The sequence below is a fragment of the Colossoma macropomum genome, unplaced genomic scaffold, assembly GCF_904425465.1.
Source record: "Colossoma macropomum unplaced genomic scaffold, Colossoma_macropomum, whole genome shotgun sequence".
Lineage (NCBI taxonomy): Eukaryota > Metazoa > Chordata > Actinopteri > Characiformes > Serrasalmidae > Colossoma > Colossoma macropomum.
The window spans coordinates 13,277,361-13,297,200 of NW_023494805.1; the positions used below are offsets into that span (position 1 = coordinate 13,277,361).

At 38.5% G+C, this 19,840-nt stretch overlaps 2 protein-coding genes across 2 annotated transcripts; both read left to right on the forward strand.

Moving 5' to 3' along the window:
* The first annotated feature begins 94 nt into the window (after positions 1–94).
* On the forward strand, positions 95–10,641 carry LOC118826149 (NACHT domain- and WD repeat-containing protein 1). The gene is made up of 10 exons (XM_036597037.1): positions 95–205; positions 482–685; positions 2,393–3,267; positions 3,936–4,075; positions 4,499–4,627; positions 4,728–5,071; positions 5,921–6,054; positions 8,562–8,690; positions 10,429–10,537; positions 10,594–10,641. Exons 1-10 carry the CDS (start codon positions 152–154, stop codon positions 10,639–10,641), a joined length of 2,166 nt encoding a protein of 721 aa, XP_036452930.1. The 5' UTR covers positions 95–151.
* Positions 10,577–19,375, forward strand: LOC118826201. Its single transcript, XM_036597101.1, has 10 exons — positions 10,577–10,676; positions 11,220–11,385; positions 11,511–11,712; positions 12,285–12,415; positions 13,077–13,213; positions 13,777–13,931; positions 15,172–15,378; positions 16,595–16,689; positions 16,945–17,069; positions 18,467–19,375. The coding sequence occupies exons 1-10, from the start codon at positions 10,646–10,648 to the stop codon at positions 18,727–18,729; spliced, it is 1,512 nt and encodes a 503-aa protein (XP_036452994.1). The 5' UTR covers positions 10,577–10,645; the 3' UTR covers positions 18,730–19,375.
* The last annotated feature ends 465 nt before the right edge of the window (positions 19,376–19,840 follow it).

Here is a 19,840-nt window from a genome sequence, read left to right on the forward strand (position 1 = left end):
TGCTGAACTCTAATATTAAAGCATGAACTTTTCATCTCAATGAAATGTTGTAATTTGACATTTAATTCTATTTAATCTCAGAGATGTGAAGGTGCTGGTGTGTTTTGTGGGATTGACATCGCACAGCAGAAACGTGCGTCTTCTCCTGCAGATGCTTTGCACACAGATAGCTGACCTCTACTGCAAAAACACTGAAATATCTGAGGTAACTAACCACTGCAGTTTTCACATACAGAAATTAGAAGAGGATTCTTTGTAGTGAAGTTTCATTATAAACTTGTTGTCAGTAAGCGTGTTGATTGTTGCCAAACAGACTTAATCATTTAAATAAAAATAAAATTTATTGACTTCATAAGGAAAAAGCACAGCTTGCTTCCCATACTGTATGTGTAGTATATATGTATGAAGTGCAGTTGCAGTTAACAGTAATTGGACACATTTTGAGTTCAGAATGTTTTGTTTGTGGTCTTTCCCCCCACAGTCTTTACCCCAGCTAGTCAGAGAGCTGCACTCTTTGCTGGTGTTGGTGAGTGAGGACAGGCCACTGGCTCTAGTGCTGGATGGTTTGGATGAACTGAGTGAAGAACATGAGGCTGATCTGTCCTGTTTCTACACTCCTCCACCTCCACACGTTTACACCATCCTGTCTGCCAGCACACAGTCATCTTCAGTTCACTTGCTCAAGGTGCTCCCTCTTTTGAAGTTGAGTGTAGAATGAGAAATAAATGGGCTTAAAACAATAGTTTGGTGAGATATTGGATTTATACAGTATTGCACCATTTTTTTTTGACCCCAAATGGAGTTAGTCAACTAATACAAAATGGTGTTTGAAGTTTGCTTTTTGAGTTTTGCTCTGGAGCTACAAGGCTAATGTGGCTAACTAGTAATTAAAGCTTATACCTCACCAGTAAGCACTGCACAAATTCAATCTCTGAATCATCACACGCTTGCAAGATACTGCGTTGAATTGTTACAGTCTCAAATAGACTTGATTGTGACTCTGATGAATGGTTATCTATGAAAAGGACATCATAAAAGCAGCTAAAAACAGTAGTGGTAGCCATTTTAAAACCTAAACTGTGTGTCTATATTTTGCCTGTACACCTATAAACCCCAAAATAAAAGCCACATCAAAGTTTCAAATATATATTGTCACTGTTGAAGAAAAAAACTTGTATCTCTAAAATGGTAACTTTACAGGAAAAATAAATAACTTTCTTAAAAGTTAATGGAGAAATTATTGATTCCGAATCATTTTCGGACCCTTTCTACTAGATATTCTATTCATCAAGAAATTTTAACACAATATAAAGGGCAGCTGGCAATTTCGATTTATATCAAAATATGACAAAAATGGAGATACCCTGACAGTTTTTTCCCAAGGGCAACGATATTTGTAATCACTGGTAAAATCTGTCAAAAATAGCATCAACTTTGAGTAGTGTTTAGCTCAAATCAGGCACCAAAATTTTTTTCTGATTGTTCTGGCTACTACGCAAGCACATGTATCCACAGCAAGGCAGTTGACTCCTTTTATCAAAGGGTAGGACTTTCCATACTACAGCTGCCATGTTGAGTGTTTCAGGCTATCCCATTCATCAACTACAGTGTCTCCTCCTCCTTTGTAATGTCACTGCAACACTTCTCCATTACTTCTTAGCTTCATTAGATTCATTACTCCAGTACAAAACTAAAAAATGAAACTTCAGACACCAAACATTTTGGCTGATCGACAAAAATGTAAAAAATGTGACTTTTTGTTGAACTTTCACTTTGAAGGGCCCATATCCTAAATGTTTCTTGCATTTTATTTTCTTCCCTGAGGTGCTCTTATAAGTGTGATTTTTATGTGCCAGAAACAGTCAAAATAAATTTTTACACGAACATTTTCAACCTTTTAATGCATTACAGTGAAACAGGTTGTTTTTTACTGTGTCTGATGTATATAAATGTGCTCTGTTCTAATTGGCTTCGCTATATTGTACCTAATCCAAAAAGCAGCCCACACTGGAACCCCCCTTATAAATTCAGCTTGGATTGGCAGGGCTAAACTACTGTAGGCTAAAGAGGCGGGTATATGTAAATTAACTGGCTTTCATGACATCACAAAACCAATGAATTCAAATGGGGTTGTTTTTGCTGCTTAGTTTCCATATATGGACACTATGGAGGGGGGACTGAGTGGTATTTTTTCTAAAATTTATACAGTGTTCACATTCTACAAAAAAGTTTACAAACTTTGGTTTGATTTCCATGATATGGGCCCTTAATAATTATATTAAAATAACAATTTACCAATGTCATCCCTGTCCTTTCCCCCTCACACTCTCTCTATCTATGTCTCTTTTCTCTTCTTATTTGACTAACATCTTTCTCCCCCCTTTCCCCCCAGACCCATGCTAAGGTCTCAGTCCTCACTCTGCCTCCTCTGAGCAGTGTAGAGATCACAGCAGGTTTGATCTCAAGGCTTGCATCTGACTCTCGTCGTCTTCAGGCAGCTCAGTGGAGTCTCCTACTGCAGCGCTGCCTCTCTTGTCCTAACCCTCTCTACCTCAGCACAGCCTACAGTCAGAGCAGCGTCTGGTGCTCCTTCACTGACCCTGAGCAGATCACTCCCCCTGAGCAGCTGCAGCAGCTCTTCCTGACCATATTCGTCCGTCTGGAACGTGAACATGGAGAGCATCTAGTACGCCGTGCCGCCTCTCTGATCTCTCTCTCGCGGGCTGGAGTGACGGAGGAGGAACTCTTGCAGCTTTTAGGGCGAGACCGGCGTGTCGCCCAGGAGCTGGCACAACTACACAATCAGACTCCACCCACTTCGGGATATCCCAGTGTGCCTTTCATGCTTTGGGCCCGGCTCAGACGGGGCCTCGGGTATCACCTTACTGAAGTGGAAAGTGATGGGACGTGGGTCCTGCGCTGGACACACAGTGAATTTGGCCGTGTTGCTGTCCAGCGGTATTTGAAAACAGAAGACGCGACAAGGACTGTCCATGCAGACTTTGCAGAATACTACAGTGGCGGCGATGCCCCCAATGGTGACATTTTTCAGCCACTTGCATGGATCAGAGAGGAGAAAGGCAGAAGGAGTTATGTCTTTAATTTGCGCAAGCTTCACGGGCTGCCATACCACCTCATACAGTCAGGCCAGATTCTGTCTCTGCTTAGCCTCTGTCTCTTCAACTACGAGTTCCTGCTACATAAGGTCTGGGGTCTGTCCATCTGCCATATAGAAGAGGACCTGAAAGCTGCTGTCATCCCAGATAAGTAGGATAATGAGGGGTGGTATTGACTCTGTAGTTTCAGGTCAGGCCCAGGGCCAGAACAAAATCATGAGTGGGGCATCTAAAAACCAAAGAGGGGGAGATGGATGAGGGGGTTGGGGTTCAGCATATACATGTAGCTATATTTAAAAAGTAGTACTAATTAAAAAAAAAAGAAAAATATCTCTCATTGCTGTCCGAAGAAAAACATGCATTAGTTTAGGAAGTTAGGAAGGACTTTGCCTTCTCCTGTACCATTACTATTTTGATTTATTTTTTTTTTTGGACAGCGATGATATTCAGGAATGAATCAACAGGAAAGCAAGATGTACAGCAAATTAGGTTGACCCATTTAAGAAATCTGCTCATTCATCTTCCCACAAAATACAGAGCTTCCTTAAAATGCAGCCAATACAGAGTGATCCATGCAAACCCTCCTACACTAATTGATGTAACATTTTATATCAGTACATGCTGCAGTAGTTTAGTTTCGCCTTGTTTTTTCCACCTGCCACTATAAAAGCATGTATGAAAAGTTATAGGTTTAGTGGGGCGTGATTGGTTGGTAGAGCATTGCCCCACTACGTGACTCCCTGATGCTGGCCTGTTTCAAGTCCAGGTGATTGATTAAAGAGATAGGGAACCTACATGTATGGGGTGTGTGTGTTACAGAGAGCTGGTGGATGTAGAGGTGTTGGTCCAGGCTCTCCATCTTTCACGCTCTGTGCTTCTGAAGGACCCCTGCCAGCTCGCATCTCAACTGCTGGGCCGTTTACTCCACATCACTGCCCAGGACAAGCCTGTTGCTCCAGGTAAAATGCATTTAAAGAGCCCATATTCTACATTTTCATTTGCATGTATGTGTGATTTTTGTGTGGTAACCATTTTGCAGCCTTTATATATGTAAATTAGTTCTGTTCTAATTGGATCCTCTGTATTGGGCCTCATTCAAGAAGCAATCCAGATTGAAATGTACAGAACAAGCGATTATTTTCAGACACACAGAAATTTAATCTTTTCCACCTTAACTTTTTTACATAACTTCCATTAAATTTCCTTCCACTGTAAAGTTACCATTTTTGGGATAAAAGGTTTTGTTTCAACAGCAATGATCTTTTTAAAAATGTAATACATTACATGAAACTATTTCAGGTTTAATTAAATGGGCTAATTTAATTAAATGAGTTGGATTATATAGAATTTTTTGGCTCCTATATCACGCTCTATCTTTTCAGGTGATCCTCGGCGCTACTCCTACCTGCATACCCTGTTAGCCCAGTGTCAGCTCTCATCTCTTCCGGTCCTGGTGCCCTCTTACAGCTGTCTCCTGCCCCCAGGAGGACTCACACCCTCTTTACTCGCAGGTACGACCCCCAAGGAGAAACTGACCTGACCCTGATTGTGACATCCTGCTTGTTATATCATGTCCTGTTCGTGTGATTGCTGTGACTGCCTTGACTGTAGGTCACATGAGTCCTGTAACAGCATTAGCCTTTGGCCAGCACCATGCAGTGTCCTGCTCTGTGGACGGAACCCTTAAACTGTGGCGGTTGGATGAAACAGTGGCTCTGGCGAGAACCTTACCCAGGTCAGAGGGCTTTTGCTCAGGCTGGGCAGCTGACTCGCTCACCTTGTGTCTGGAGGATAGTGTGTTGGCACTGAGGGTGGGTCACCAGCTCCAGGTGCGAGAGGTGGAGTCTGGAAAGGTGCTTTATACAGATAGTGAATCATTGGATGTTCCTGTGGTTACATCGACATGTGATGGACGACTGCTGGTGGTCTTTCATGATGGGAGTCACATAGTCAAAGTAAGACAACGTTAGTACACATTTCACCCTGGATCAGTTTCCTAGAATGAGATTAAGCCTAGTCCTGGGCTACTCAGCATTCTGAATGGAGATTGTCCTTTGAAAGGAAAATGTAGTCTAATATTAGTCCTAATCCCTTACTCTAAAAACTGACTCCATGAGTTACTTCGATGTAAAGGTATAACCTGCAGACCTATATTTCTTGGAGAATTCTGCTGCACATAACCATCAGTTCAGTAAGCTGTAGTACCATGAACTGATGGTGTTACAGTCTTGCTAAAGTGTCACTGAAATAACAAGAACTAACATAAAGGACCAGTTCTGTGAACATGGATTAAGCCTAGTAGTGGTCTAAATTGCAGTGACAGTCATGTTTTACAATTTAAAATCCAATTTTGTCTAGCCTTAGACTTAATCTGTTTGAAGCTCTCTAAATCTCATAATTTTTTCAGCAGTTATTTTTTGACACCAGCTGCCCCTTTGTAACAATAATCTACATTGTCTCCTATAAAGTTACTGTTTTTGTGATCTTAACTTTTGTGACGACAGCTGAGAAACGAAAGGAGTAAGAACAGAAAATGTTATTTTTGAAACAGGGCACTATATTTCCTGTAGCTATTTCCTGTGTAAGTGTCATGTTTAAGTTGGTCATTCACTGTCTCTCATATAGTGGCTGGGAGTTATATATTGTCCTGCCAAAGTGCTACTTTCTTTCTTTTACCCTAATATGATGGTCAGTTTGGCAGAATTAGCATTATATGGCTCAACTGATGGCATATAAACTCAAATTTTATGAATTATATTACACATACCTGTTTGAATTTTCAGTCTCTTCACTCTCTCTGTTAGGTGTTTGACTTAGCAGCATCCTGCTCACTGCTGCACTGTGTGAAGGTCACTCTGGGCAGTGAGCCCATCCACAAGGACAACTCCATTCTGCTCTCCCACAATTCTGTCAAAGACCATGTCCTCTTTGCATACAGGTCAGTGTTTATAGGTCAGTACAGAATAGAATCTTGCTAATTTTAGTTAAAAAGCTTGTTATAGCCCTTTAAACTCTAGGCTTACTATCCAGTTACAGTACTGTGCAAAAGTAAGATCACCTTTTTTTGGCAGCATTTGGAAAAAAGGAGAAAACATATATTTAACAGACAATTACACATAAGCCTCAATTTTTAAATTTTTTAAATTTTGCTTTTATTACAGCTTCCATACTTGCTTTCAGTTTTCAAGGAAAGCTGCAAGGATATGTTTCTGTACCTCCTAAGTTCAGTCCTAGAAGTTGGTTGCATTTTCTACTTCTCACAGTGAAAAATACATGGCTCATGATTCAAATATGTCAAGTGGTTGCACACAAATAAAATATGTTACATCAGCACAATTGCTTTCTTTAGGTTTACTTGTTTTGGCAATAATTATGTTCATTAATACATTTCATTCATTTGCAACCACCGACACGTTTGAGCTATGTAAATTCAAAGTGCCATTTTTTAACACACAATCCAAATAATCCCAAATACATTCTAGTGATGTTGAGGTCTGGACTCTTAGGTGGCCAGTCCATCGTTCTGAGAACACCAGCAGTTTCTTTGTTTGATAATGGTGACAGTTTTGGAGGTCTGCCAGGTCTTGGACAGTTGTGGGAGTCACATTTTCACAAGTCCAGTTTTGGTTCCAGTTTTTTCTGGTTTTTTTTTTCGCTTATTTTCCTTTGACTTTGACTTTTGTTATGCAATTGAGTTTACATATATCTAATCTTCTCTGAAATATCTCCTGACAAATTAATAAGTTGAACTGTTTTGACTGGACGTTAAATAACTGATGGGTGTTTTTTTACTTTTGCACAGTACTTTATTAACTTTAAGTTATTCAGTTAGTATTATGAAACTAATATTTAGTTAAGTAGCTATGAGTATGAGGAATTGAAGTGGGTTTAAGAGGCTTAGAAAGCCCAACTTAGAAAAAAGCTCTATCAAAATTATATAAGTGAGTGTTTTTTTTTTACCTGTGGGCTGCAGCTCCCTACTGGGCCTAGGTGGGAGTTAGGGGTGGGGGTGTGTGTGTGTGTGTGTGTGTGTGTGTGTGTGTGTGTGGTGGGGGTTGTTGGCTGTCAGGGTTTTTTTTTTTAATCACAAAAATTCAGAAAAATCCAGTCAAATATAGATATTTGACCAAATATAGTGTTAAATATTGTTGTATATTTATTTGAATGAGCAGCTAATGCAGTGTGTTTTACAGTCAGAGGTCTTGTTAAATTAAGCTGAACACTTTACGGCATCAAATTTAGCTACAGAACTTGGTTTGCAGCTTTGTGATCTAGCAAGAAAAACATTTGGTAGCTGCCAAACAACATTGGCTATCTCTATAACTGAGTCAGAGTAAATGCTCGATCGATTAAAACTTCTTGTGGCCTGTAAAAGCTTGTGGTCGTTTGTGTGGGCCGTGACCTGCAAAAAGTTTAAAATTGTATTAAGCTAAATGCATATCACGTTGTGCATGTTCTCTCTCTCTCTTTCTCTCTTTCCCTCTCTGTTTCTCTCTCTTTCTCTCTCTCTCACACACACACACACACACGCACATTAATATGCTATGATTTATTAATCTTCACTGAACATTTTGCTCTTAAGTAATATCACATATCCAATCGGCAGCCATGTGTGGAATGAGACCGGTGCAGTTTCTGGACTGATTTCCATTGTCTGGTCTGACACCGACCTGTTCTATTATTAAAGGATTCTGCCTCTCACCCTTCCTCTCTTCCTGCCTATGAGTGTGTGTGGGGCCTGAGACTGAAAGAAGAGCAATGCTTCCAATGTTTCCAATAGTTATTTGTCTTTCTCTAATGTTAATGAATGACTGATAGGATGACCAGACAGCTAAATGAGAGTAGGGATGATCAAATGATGGATTAAACCCTCACTCGTAATGTAATTAGTCTGGAGGTATCTCTCACTCACCGACAAACACACACATTGTAAAGCGGGTCACTGGGTTGGCGGGTAATGCGAGACAGCATTTGTCATTAAAAAAGTAGTGGCTAATTAAGCCAAGTGGCAGCCTGCCCAGTGATGTTAATGCCAATTCTTCCATTTTAGATGATTAGATATTATTATTACATTATAATTGAATTGTATACAATTGTATTACTATGTTATTATGTGTTTCAAAAAATGGATGTATGGTTTCTGCATTTTTGCTCACAGGGTCATATTAAGACCTGTCAGAGAGTGAGTGAAACCAGCGAGGAAGCATTATACTGTTGTGAATAAACAGAGAGGTGCTGATATGGTAACACTGCGGCGGTGGAGAGAATGAGAAGTCCTCTGTAAGGCGTATTAGCAGGCTGTTTCAGTTCGGGATTAGTCTGTTAGCTTCTTTTGTGAGCTGTTGTGGCAACAAAGGCATTGTGTTAGACTTTTTTAATAGACTCCTAGAGAGTGTTGCACTGATGTGGTTTTTAATAGAATCTCTCTCTCCCTCTCTCTCTTAGGAGTGGTGGAGAAGCTGCTGTTTTCAGTGCTAAATCAGGGTCAGTACTGGTGACTGTAAAAGCACAGCAGCAGGCTGCCTCCATACAGGCTGTAGAGATGAGCTCTCAGTATTTACTGCTCTTCTGCAGGTAACAGCGGACGCTATCATTTTATACTGCATTTGTAATGTAGTAATATTGTACTTGCAACACCACATGTTGCACGGCAGAGCCAAATTTGAATTTTATTTTTTAAATCTATACATTGTGTGGTTGAAAATTGTTCTACCTGCATTCTACCTAATGACAGCACATTTTGCACCATACTGTCCCTGTATTTACTGAATAATAAGCCTTAGTATGTAATAAGTCTGGGATTTTAAAGGATTTAATGCAGTACTGCCAAATGTAAACATTTCACTAACTCTTAACTGTCAAAAATGCACGTATCGCCACAACATTGAAAATCCTGCTAATAAAACTCTGATTATGTTTCTTTGAGAAACACATTCCATAATGTGAGAATTCTGAATAAGACCTAAACATGTCAACAGTAAAGGGCACTAATAACTTACTAAACTAAGTGCTTAGCTGTTGTAAAAGACACAGATTTATATATGGCAACATGGAATTCTTAAAGAGAACACCTGCCTACTGCTATTCATAATTTGTTCATCCACAGTTAGATGACATGCAGGTCAACATCATAGCTGTGTACAATGAAAGGGTGGGGTTTTATGACCCACTTGTGCAGAAATTAGAATATTTTAGGCTGCCTTGGGGAAAAATTCCTAACAATTCCTTTACCTTCCTCCACATACATTATCGGTCTCTTTCTCTGGATGAGAATGTCTGCCTTATGCTGTAAACGAAATAAAATTTAAGTAGCTTTAAGGTTGCCTTTTATTTTCCTAGAGCTCCTGCCCCCCAAAATGCCTATGCAATGACTGTGGATGTTAAAAATGTTCATTTGAAACAATGTTGGGGCTTCTTTGCATTATTTTTTTCTTCACTTTGCAAAACTGCTGTTGAAAACTTGTCTTAGGCTTCAAGCCTGCGGCCTACACTGGTAATTATTGCCAGGCTTTCATTATAACTCTGATTTTCCACAGTTAAAAGGCATAAATATTTTAATAAGAACATTTTAAATGTTTTTATTCTGACAATTTACATTTTAATGTTTGAAAGACTTGTAAAGTTTTATGCTGAATTTTAATATTCTGGATATATTGACAAAAAATATTTCTTGTTGGTATTGCCAGATTATTGCAAATGATAAGCAGTGTTAAACTGTAAAATGTGTATGTGCATTTAAAAATGATTACTTGAGATATTCGCCGCATATACCGTACAAAACATTGTTAATAAATATATTAGTCAACATTGTTTTGATTTTATTTTAATTTATCCTTTATTTAATTTACAATAAAAATTGAACATCTTAATTGAACTGGTATATATTTAGTGTCAGTAAACAGTAATACAGTAACTTACTGGCTACTGAGTTGCATTACATGTACAGCTGTAAAAATGCAGGATTTTTTCTGTATTTAAACTACAGTTTATTACTGTAAGTGTACAGCAGAATACAGCTACGTCACAGTAATCTTGTGGTCCAGGTGACTGAGGTCACAGTATACAGATGATATTTTACTGTTATTTACTGTTAATATAGTGGAATTAATTACTGTGAAAGCAAGACTTTTTTTACAATGCACAGCAGTGATTCCTAAAAACACATTCCCTCTTGTGATTTACAAGTTCATTTTTAGCCCTTTGCACACATTTCTCTTCTTTCTTACCCTATATTATGCTATATGCTCCTCACCATTACTAAATGTCCACTGTTGAAGAGAAAAAAACTCACATCTGTTTTCTCTTATTTAAGGTATCCCTATAAGAGACACAGTGATATAATACACATCGAGCTCTACAGCACTGCTTCTTTCCAGTTTCTGCGCTCCATTCTGGGCTGCAGTCAGGACTACATTTCCCAGGTTACCGTCAACAGGGGCGGGACCCACGCTGTGGCCTTTTGCCCCTCCCCTCGCAGTGTTACCACGGAGATCATAACTTGGAATCTAGAGACAGAGGATCATAAACACATGGCACGCTTTCCAGGCCTTCTGACTGCAGGTCAGACAGAGAACATAGCACCTTTTCCAGTGTGTACACGGCCTGTCAAACATTTTGGGATACCTGGGGCTTAATTTGAAATTTCTCCTTTGATGTATTAACACAGAGCTATTTAATACTTTCTGTTTTATTTTGCAACAGTCAGCTTCATATTCATCACAAGTATAAAGGGCAGTTTTGTCCTAAATAATGATTTGACAGTTTTCTCTTCTAAATTATTGTTAAAAGTACATCTTTTAAATCTTTTTGCCCAAAGGTAGTTTACACAGCTGAAAAGCTTGAGTGCTGATGAGTCCTAAAGGGAGTACTTTTGCCAGTTTTTCTTAAAAAGTTATCTTTTCCCAAATGTCTGATGGGCGAACATACAGTAGCATGCATTAGGTAGGATTAGCTATTTATCTGACGTTAAATAATATGTATGTTTTTCTCACGGCGATGTGGATTACAATGTGCTAAGAATATGCAACCAATTTCCAACAGTAGCTGCTTTAATTTATTCTGACCAAACTTTCTCCTTTTTTGTGGTTGTTTTTGTATCTGTAGGAATAAGTTCTCACCTGCAGTTCTGTTTGGGTTTCTGTATGGGAGAGCGGTGCATGCGCCTGTGGAACCTGGCCTCTAGAATCAATGACCAGACTCTAACATACAACATACACAGGGCACAGAATGATGGCACTCAGGAGATCATGCCTGTGGACAAATATCCCAGGTAGACCCACACCATGTTATATTAACAGAACCATAATAACACAGTGTAGTTATTTCTTATTTTCCTCTGAGAGCAGCTGAAGGTCTAGGAAACACAACGATTGTCCTGTTTTTACCCGTATCCAGCTATGTAGTGTGCCACGGGATGCGTCCTGGTACCGTGCGGGTGTGGAACATAAGCCGAGCAAGCTTTAGGGGTCGGCCAGTTCGAGTGGAGCATGGCTTATTCTCCAGCGCTGACGTAGCTTTGGCTCGAGACCTCAGACTGTACATTCTGACAGACCGCGGAATGGCCACCTTCACTGATACACCCACACCAGTGTACCAGGTACAGCACTGAAAATCCTATTTCCTTTATTTATTTGTTTGTTTGTTTGTTTGTTGTTTTGTATGCTTCATATATATAACAATAACTGCATAGGATCATCATCATAAAGATAAAGATAAAAAAATTGTGATAATTAAAAGATGGATATTACCTATTAGAACCCACTGGTCCTCTAGATATGTTCTAGATACATGAAGAATTGAAAAGAAATACTATATATTGAAACACATTTAGACTGGTAACCACTTGAGGCTGATCTTTTAGCGTCCTTAAAACTCTCTACCACAACCCCTTTGAGTGTGCTATTTTCATTCTCCTTCTAACTCCACTTGATATTTCATCCTTTCTGTGTGGTTTTTGTGTGGCTTTATTTATTTATTTTTTTCATTATTTATTTGTTTATATATTTATTCTTTAAATGTACTCGGCTGATATAATATACTTGAGTGAGTGTTTGTAGTTGTTCACCATGTACTGCAGTGTGTGTGTGAGCTGTTGAAAATATGCTTACAATATTGCAAATTGCTTCTAACATATTAATGTATATATTTTTTCTTTATGGACTGATGTAGACACTGCTGGTATATGATCTCCTAACCAGAAGCTATGTTAAGAGGCAGTCAGGTCTCTTCATTGTACCCTGTCCTCAGCAGGACTACCGGCTCCTGAAGGGGGAGCTGCTGCTTGGCCTCTCCGAGAACCGGTCAGAACCTGTTGCCTTTTTTGTTACCACTTAAACAGCAGACATAGATACCAAGTGAGAGAAAGAGGAATCCTTTAAAGACCCTAAAGTGATATAGTTCTTTTTGTCCCGTTCAACTCCATGCTTAGTATTCACCTATTAATTGTAAGTCTTGTGAAGTAGTGAAGTCATTAGTGTTATTATTATCTACTGTGAAGCTAATTTGAAAGCTGTGTAGTTACGAGAATCAAGTACTGATTTAGTCAAATTACATGATTTTTTTTTTTAAGTGAAAATAAGTTGACACATCCTCTACAGAGAACAAACTAAAATATGTATTTTGGGTGATTTTTAGAGCACAATTTTTGTTTCTTTGCTGAATTTAACATATTGGAAAACCATAAAATATAACATATAAAATGTGCCATAACCTTTGTACATGCCACATTTTATGTTTCATTTTCCCCATTATGTTAAATTCAGCAAATAAACAGTAATTGTGCATTAAAATGTGCAGCAGTGTGTTCTGTGTAGAGGTTGTGTGAACTTATTTTCATTTAGTCAACAATATATGTAATTTGACTAGGAGAGCCCAAACTTTTGCATACAACTGCATGTCAGTATGATATAATATGGTAGCACATGGTAAGAGAAATATATGTAATTCTTTGTTTTATTATAGAGACCATCTGATATTGTGGGACCTGGAATCTGGCTACATTAAAGGACGCATTAAAACATACCATAGAGAGTCTCTGCTGACCAGCACCCCACTCAAAGACATACAGTCCCAGACTGTGTCCACTGGAGCGAGGAAAGGTACTGATTAACACTACAAGGCTTCTTATTGATGGGAGTAAAAGCAGATCCCAGATTCCTAACTTTCAGTTATAGATAACAGTATGTAATTTACACAATATGCACAGTTTTCCACTTTACCACTTTAAGATGATCAGCCAAATCTGGTCTCTTAAATTTGCTTCTTTAATTTTGCACTGGAGCTACAAGGCAAATGTAGCTAACACATAATGGTAGCCTATGTCCACCCAGTTAGCACTGCTCAAACTGCATGGCTAAATCCAAACCACGCTGAGTTGGTTAGTAATCTAAAACAGACGTACTTATGTGCTTTCTGACACTGTGTGATGCTGTTATCTGTAAAAAATTACAGCAGTATAACAGTATGTCACAGTGTCAAGGTGCATAAGCAAGCCTTGGACACTAAGTGCGTTTTGGCTGTTCCATTGTTCATTGGTCAATTTAATTTCTTGCAAAACTTCATAGCCTTCGGCTATCTGTGCCTCCTTAAATTTGGTCTCTCAAAAGCCTTTTGTCTTCAAAGCCATGTATCCTCTGAGCATTAGTGTTGCACTGATCTACAGGTTTGCTGATGCCTTGGGACTGGCGCACGGAGAGCCACACAGCCAGGAAGAGGAGGCAGGAGTGTGAAGTGCAGAGAGAGAAAGAAGAGCAGCGCTGCTTAGAGAGAGAAAAACACAACTCCATAGACCAATACCTCCTCAGTGGAGATGAAAAAGTAATGTTAGAAACCATTTCTCTGTTTGAAACAGTACTCTGTGTTGTTAATCCATTAAATCCCAGGATTGTTATTAAGTTATTAATCTTAAGGCTTGCTATTCAATAACTGTATCTATTATTCAGTAACTATTCTAATACGTAGTAAGTCGTTAGCACTGAAGGGGTTAAACCATGGAGGTACATTGACATATTCACTGTAAAATAAATTAAAACTCAGGTCAAACTGCTTTTTTAAAGCAACCAGCTGCACAGCTTTTTGAAGTTATCTTAATGTGTTTTAGTCAAAAGTTCTCCTAACTCATATTTTTAGTACCCCCACTCAGTAAAGGCGACAATGCAGTTTATGCTTACTTGATTAAAGACAGTGTGGGTATCTCCTGAAAAGCTGAGATCATTTTTGAGATAAAGCTGTTTTAATTTTTACTTAGTTTTCCCCTCTTGTAGTCATTGCTGATTCTTATTCATGCTCTAGGACCCTGCATATGGCACGATGCCCCCAAACTGGTGGGGTGAGTGCTAAGTGTTTCCTTAGCTTGGACTCCTGACCATTCAAACTCATCTCCTGATGATCAACTAGTTAGACAGCTGCACTGCTCAGGAGCCAAAAAGTTAAATGTTTGGGTCCAAGATGGAGTGAAAAGGTTCCGCTCAGACAGAGTTGTCTTTGCTCACATGAAGATACATGAAGGTCACAGTTACTTGTGCTGAAATAACTGAAGAAAAGTTTTTTTCAGTTTTTTAAAAAAAATTGTATAATTAAACATTTTGGTATGTTTTCATTCTGTCTCATAGCTCTATATTGGCACAACTGTCTTAAGTGCCTAGTCATCAGGAGATCATGAGTTTGAATCCAGGTAATGCTACAGCCCTCTGGAGGGAGGAAGCACTTAGCTCTCACTCCCTCAGCCTGGGGGAAGAATATGACAGGGGGAGTAATAGCCAGCAGGTGGGAATCAGCAACAAGGAAATTGGCAGGAGGGATAAACTGTAACAAAAAATATAAATGACTTCAACTTATAATGAAGCAGCATGTTCACTTTTTTGCATAAGCTGAACTTAAACTGTATCTGAGATGAAGTACTAAAAATGTGAGAAGTACTTTTGATCTAGATTTGTGTTTGTTTTACAATTTAGGCTTGCTTATTTTTGGCCTTCATTTCGCTTCTCTTATAGGCTCTTCACCCTTTTCTAAACTCACTGACCTTTTTTGTATCTACATCATTCTCTCTTTTGGTCAGGTGGTAGTATGCTCCTACTTCGCCCACCATCTAAATGTCTTTAGTGTAGTTACCCAGGAGCACCTGCACACTCTTGAAGATCGTTGGTCCCTTCTGGGCCTCCGTATTGCAGCACTCACACACTCAGGAGGACACCTGGTCATCTCTAACTACAGCGAAACCCAGCGATCTCCTTACCTCACTCTCTGGAACACGAAGCATGGCAGGGTAAGCTAGCAGCTGGTACAAGTCTATTAACCCTAGTCTTATTGTTTGCATCTCAGTGTAATGTATCTCAAGGGTGCTGTAATGACTGAAAATGAAAGTGTAGATGGCATCATGGTCCTGGAGTTCGGAGGGACTTCAGGGACCTGCGTGACCCCAAAGTCTGGTTTTATTAAGGATAAACCATTCCTTATTCTAAAGAAAGATGTCATATGACAAGCTGTATGGCATTAGTAGCCTTGCAGCAGAGCTATAATTGACAGCTTGATTAGGAAAATTCTTACTTAAGAATACAAAAGAATAGTTTTGGATAAAATTGTACCTATATTTATATAAATGAATCATTGCAAGTAAAGAATAATAGATTGTGTATGGGTCTTTTCTGTGTTTTCAGAACATACAGTATAATGTGCACAAGCCAGAGATCAGACCACCTTTTCATTTAATTCATTTTTAGTCAAACATTTAATAAATACTTGCATATGAAAGCAAAATAACAGAAAAGAAAACAAAAATGTTCCAAAAATAGACTTCAAAATTGGACTAAAGGACACTAAAAGAAAATGGGACTCCTAACAACCATGCAAAACCTGACTGACCTAAAACTGTCACCATAAGATAAACAATATTTAAAGCTTTCATTTTTTGAGAGCAAGGAGAAAATCCACAGGTGATTGTGTCCATCCTTTCACAGTGAGAATGCTGTGAGTCTAAAAGGTTGTGTAGCTGTCAAAAAGCTGTTACTAAGTAAAGAAATGGGCAAAAAAACAAAAAAGCTGCTGGTGTTCTTAGAACAATGGACTGACCAGAATTGGACTGACCACCCCAGAGTCCAGAACTCAACATCACTGAATGTTTTTAGGGATTACTTGGATTGTGAGAAGAAAAAATGGAACCAGCTTCTTAGACTGAACTTTGAAGGTGTGGAAAAATATCCCCGCAGGTTTAATAGAAAAACTGAAAGCAAGTCTCTACAAAAAATGTAAGCTGTAATAAACACTGTAATAAAGGCAAAGGATGGACAGACTAAAAATAAAAAATATATATATTTACTTGTTGAGGCTTCTGTATAGTTTTCTGTTCTGCTTTCCCCTGATACCTAAAAAATTAATAACTTGTACTTAATGGCTATTTTGACTGGAAATATTAAATAAATAAAAGTTGTTTTCTAACTTTTGCACAGTACTACAAGATTCTGTGTGTAATTTTGTTGTTCCAGATACAAAAGAGACTAAAAAATGAGCCTGGAATTTGTTGTGTGGCCATCACCAGTGATGCCAGCAGAATCGCTTTTGGCATTTCAAAATGTAACAAGTATGTGAAAGCTGCAGTTTTCCTCAGTGTTTAGACTAAAGGTATCATGTTCCCCTTAGTATCACACTACAGAAAGACCCCCAGAGCTACAACAGCACAGAATGTGAGATTTCTGTTACCCTTTACTACCTTCTACAGTGTTAATGGTGACATAGTAATATAGTAAATTGTATGTATAGTAAAATACCACACCTATCTGTCATTTTTCTAAATCTGTGGGCTGTTGGTTTATCTCATTGATTTGTTATCCCACAGATTAAAGGTGTGGGAGCCATTTAGGAGAAAGCACAAAACCATCTCTGGATACAGGGGCCTGAAGCTGGATGTGTCCAGCCAGCTGTATATCACTGATGGAGGATCCAAAGCCATTCTGCTAGCAGGTATTATCAGGACACACCTGTGTTGGAGTCACAGTGGGCTTACACGTTTATAAAACTGTCTCTGTACTTTGGACCCTAAGGCAGATATTTGTTTATGCAGAAGCTGATATTAGATAAGCGAGAAAAATACACCAGTGTTTTTCAACCTAACCTCTATCTGCTGCATTTGTATCGTAGCTCAGTTATAATACACAATAATTTCAACACATCTCCCTACAATTAAAAGAAAAGAAAACTAAGTGAATTTGAAGTCACAGGCTTTTCTGTTCTTTTATGCACAGGGAGACACATTTAATTATTAGAATGTATGGGGAATTGTGGGAAATGAATGAATTTGAATATTTGAAATATTTGACTGTGTACTGTGAATTTGGATCTACAGCCATTACACTCTAACAATAGGAGAACTGTGAAATTAAAAGAAAAAATAATCTGCATAATTCAGTCATTGAGATGTAGAGTCATTCAGGGTGGTTCGATCTACAATGGTTCATTTTAGAGAAACTTACCAACTTTTCTTTGCAGTGCTGGTGAAAGGAACCAGGGACCATGACTTAATTATCTTGTTCCCACACCTTACTAAGTCATGGCCACACATTAGGATCTTGTTCTATTTTTATTTATAAAGAATTCAAGCAGGCATCCTTTTGCTGTTGATAATGATAAAATAAAAATATATATTTTTGGGGAACCATTTTGCCTTTGGCACAGTTAGGCCAAAATCTTATCTCAAAACTATCATAAAACAATGCCTCAGACAGCATACAGTGTATTCATAACCATTTCATGTAATAATCTTTTAGAGGCATTAAACTTCTAGTGGTAAATGAATCAGGCATGATTTGGCAAGTTTCTCTATAAAACAGAGCATTTCACATCAAACCACTCTGAATGACTTTTTTTAATTCCTAGCCATTTAATTATGCACAGAATTTTAAAAATCTATGGAATTCCCCTTTAAGATGGAAGAAACATGACGAAATGTCTTACCAAAGCAGTTCTTTCGAATACTGAAGTAAAACAGTTAAAAAGCAGTTCCAGTAACTTTCACTTTTCTTATGATTTACTGGTATCCATGTCTGTTAAGGCAGGAAAGTTTGCCAACACCACAGAGTTGATAACAATATAACACAATTTCTTTTTCCTGGAAAATCCCATCTATGAAACAAAAAATCTTACAAACGTACTGCTTAATGTACAAATACATTTAACTGAAAAATTAAGCCCTTGCCAAAGCTCCATTCCCAGTATTTTAAAAGATGTGGTGGCAAGCATGTAAATGAAGCAGTGTGGCTGCAGTGCTACTCCTATGCAAAAATAAGCTGAAAGGCTTCGATTCAGACAGCTATATCTGGTATAAGCATGGGGAAAGTGAGTAACCATTGACATTCCTACAGATGAGGTGAGCGTGTGGGACCTGGATGCAGGGACGGTTCTGTCAGTCTTCACGCCGGACTCCAGAATCCAGTGCATGTCTGTACTGAGCAATGAGAACAGCAGTCTCCTTGTGGGTTTCAGTGACACCCCCGCCCTCATCAGCATGACTCTCAGCAAGCAGGGGCTCACGACAGCAAGCAGAGACAAACGCCAGGACCAAATGTTTGGGGAGTCGAGCAGCAGTGAGGAAGAGGAGGAACCAGAGTCAAATAGGGTCAGATAAGAGGACAGGTTGAGGGGGATGTAGAGGACATGTAAAGGACCATTCCAGTGTTTTTCAACCTAATCTCTGTCTGCTGCATCTGTACCATACTATCAGTTACATCAGACGGTCATTTGTACACATTTCTCTGTACTTAGAAAATAACTGAAAACCCACTGACCGTTGGGCAGTTGCTGAATTCCATGATTAAACATTTAAAAGTGTGACTATATACCACAAATTCAAAACTACAAACATGAATGACATACAGTACTGTGCAAAGGTTATAGTCACCAAGTATTCTATTTAAAAAGATATTAAATTGGGCACTAAGTGTTTATTTGCTCAGGAAACACAAATATTACAATAAATACAAATAATAAATAACAACAGTACAATAAGTATAGATTTTATGTCTTTCAGTGTGTTTAATCTTTTCCAAACCTTCCCTCGAGGAAGCCCAGTTTTGTTTGTAGCTACTAAACAATACCTGGTTTGACTATTCAGTATTTCATCGCATTAGGTCAGATGTGCTCCTGATGGAATTTAACAAATCTGTGTGATGGCTGGAGGCAACAGGAGGCAATTGGAAACAAACCTGTGTTCTTCTAACCAGCTCACAAGATATCAATTCAAAAATACAATATTTTTATCTTCTCTTACAAAGTTACATTTTTGAGATACTGTTTTATGTGTTATATGTTTGTTTTTTGTTTTATTATTTTTGACAGCAACATTTTGCTTAGATAAAACTTTTGCACAGTACTGTATACAAGAGAATGTCTTATGAACTTTTAACCAACTTCCAAACACTGTTGTGCCACAGTAAAAAGTAGTTCCGGTTACTTTTTCTCTCTCTGAGGTTTTCTGGTATCTATGCGTCATCAGGTACAACCTGAGAAGATTCCATTCACACCACTACACAAGACATTGCCACATATTTATAAAAAATAGTCCCATTGCCGAATAAATTAATGCTGCATATTTACGGCTTCATTTGCAAACATCTTTGACTAAAGAATTCATGAAAGCATTCTACATATATAGTATGTGTTACATATAAATGTTTACTCACTGAATTCAGCAGCTGCCCACCAGTTTCTATCACAGATGTGTTTTAAGTTAACAAGTC

Coding starts and splice junctions, on each gene's coding strand:
- LOC118826149 (XM_036597037.1), top strand. CDS start 152: ATGCTTTGCACACAGATAGCTGACCTCTACTGCAAAAACACTGAAATA. Junction 206..481: donor AAAACACTGAAATATCTGAG/GTAACTAACCAC, acceptor TTCCCCCCACAG/TCTTTACCCCAGCTAGTCAG. Junction 10,538..10,593: donor GTCAGGACTACATTTCCCAG/GTTACCGTCAAC, acceptor CTCCCCTCGCAG/TGTTACCACGGAGATCATAA.
- LOC118826201 (XM_036597101.1), top strand. CDS start 10,646: ATGGCACGCTTTCCAGGCCTTCTGACTGCAG. Junction 10,677..11,219: donor TCCAGGCCTTCTGACTGCAG/GTCAGACAGAGA, acceptor TTGTATCTGTAG/GAATAAGTTCTCACCTGCAG. Junction 12,416..13,076: donor CTTGGCCTCTCCGAGAACCG/GTCAGAACCTGT, acceptor GTTTTATTATAG/AGACCATCTGATATTGTGGG.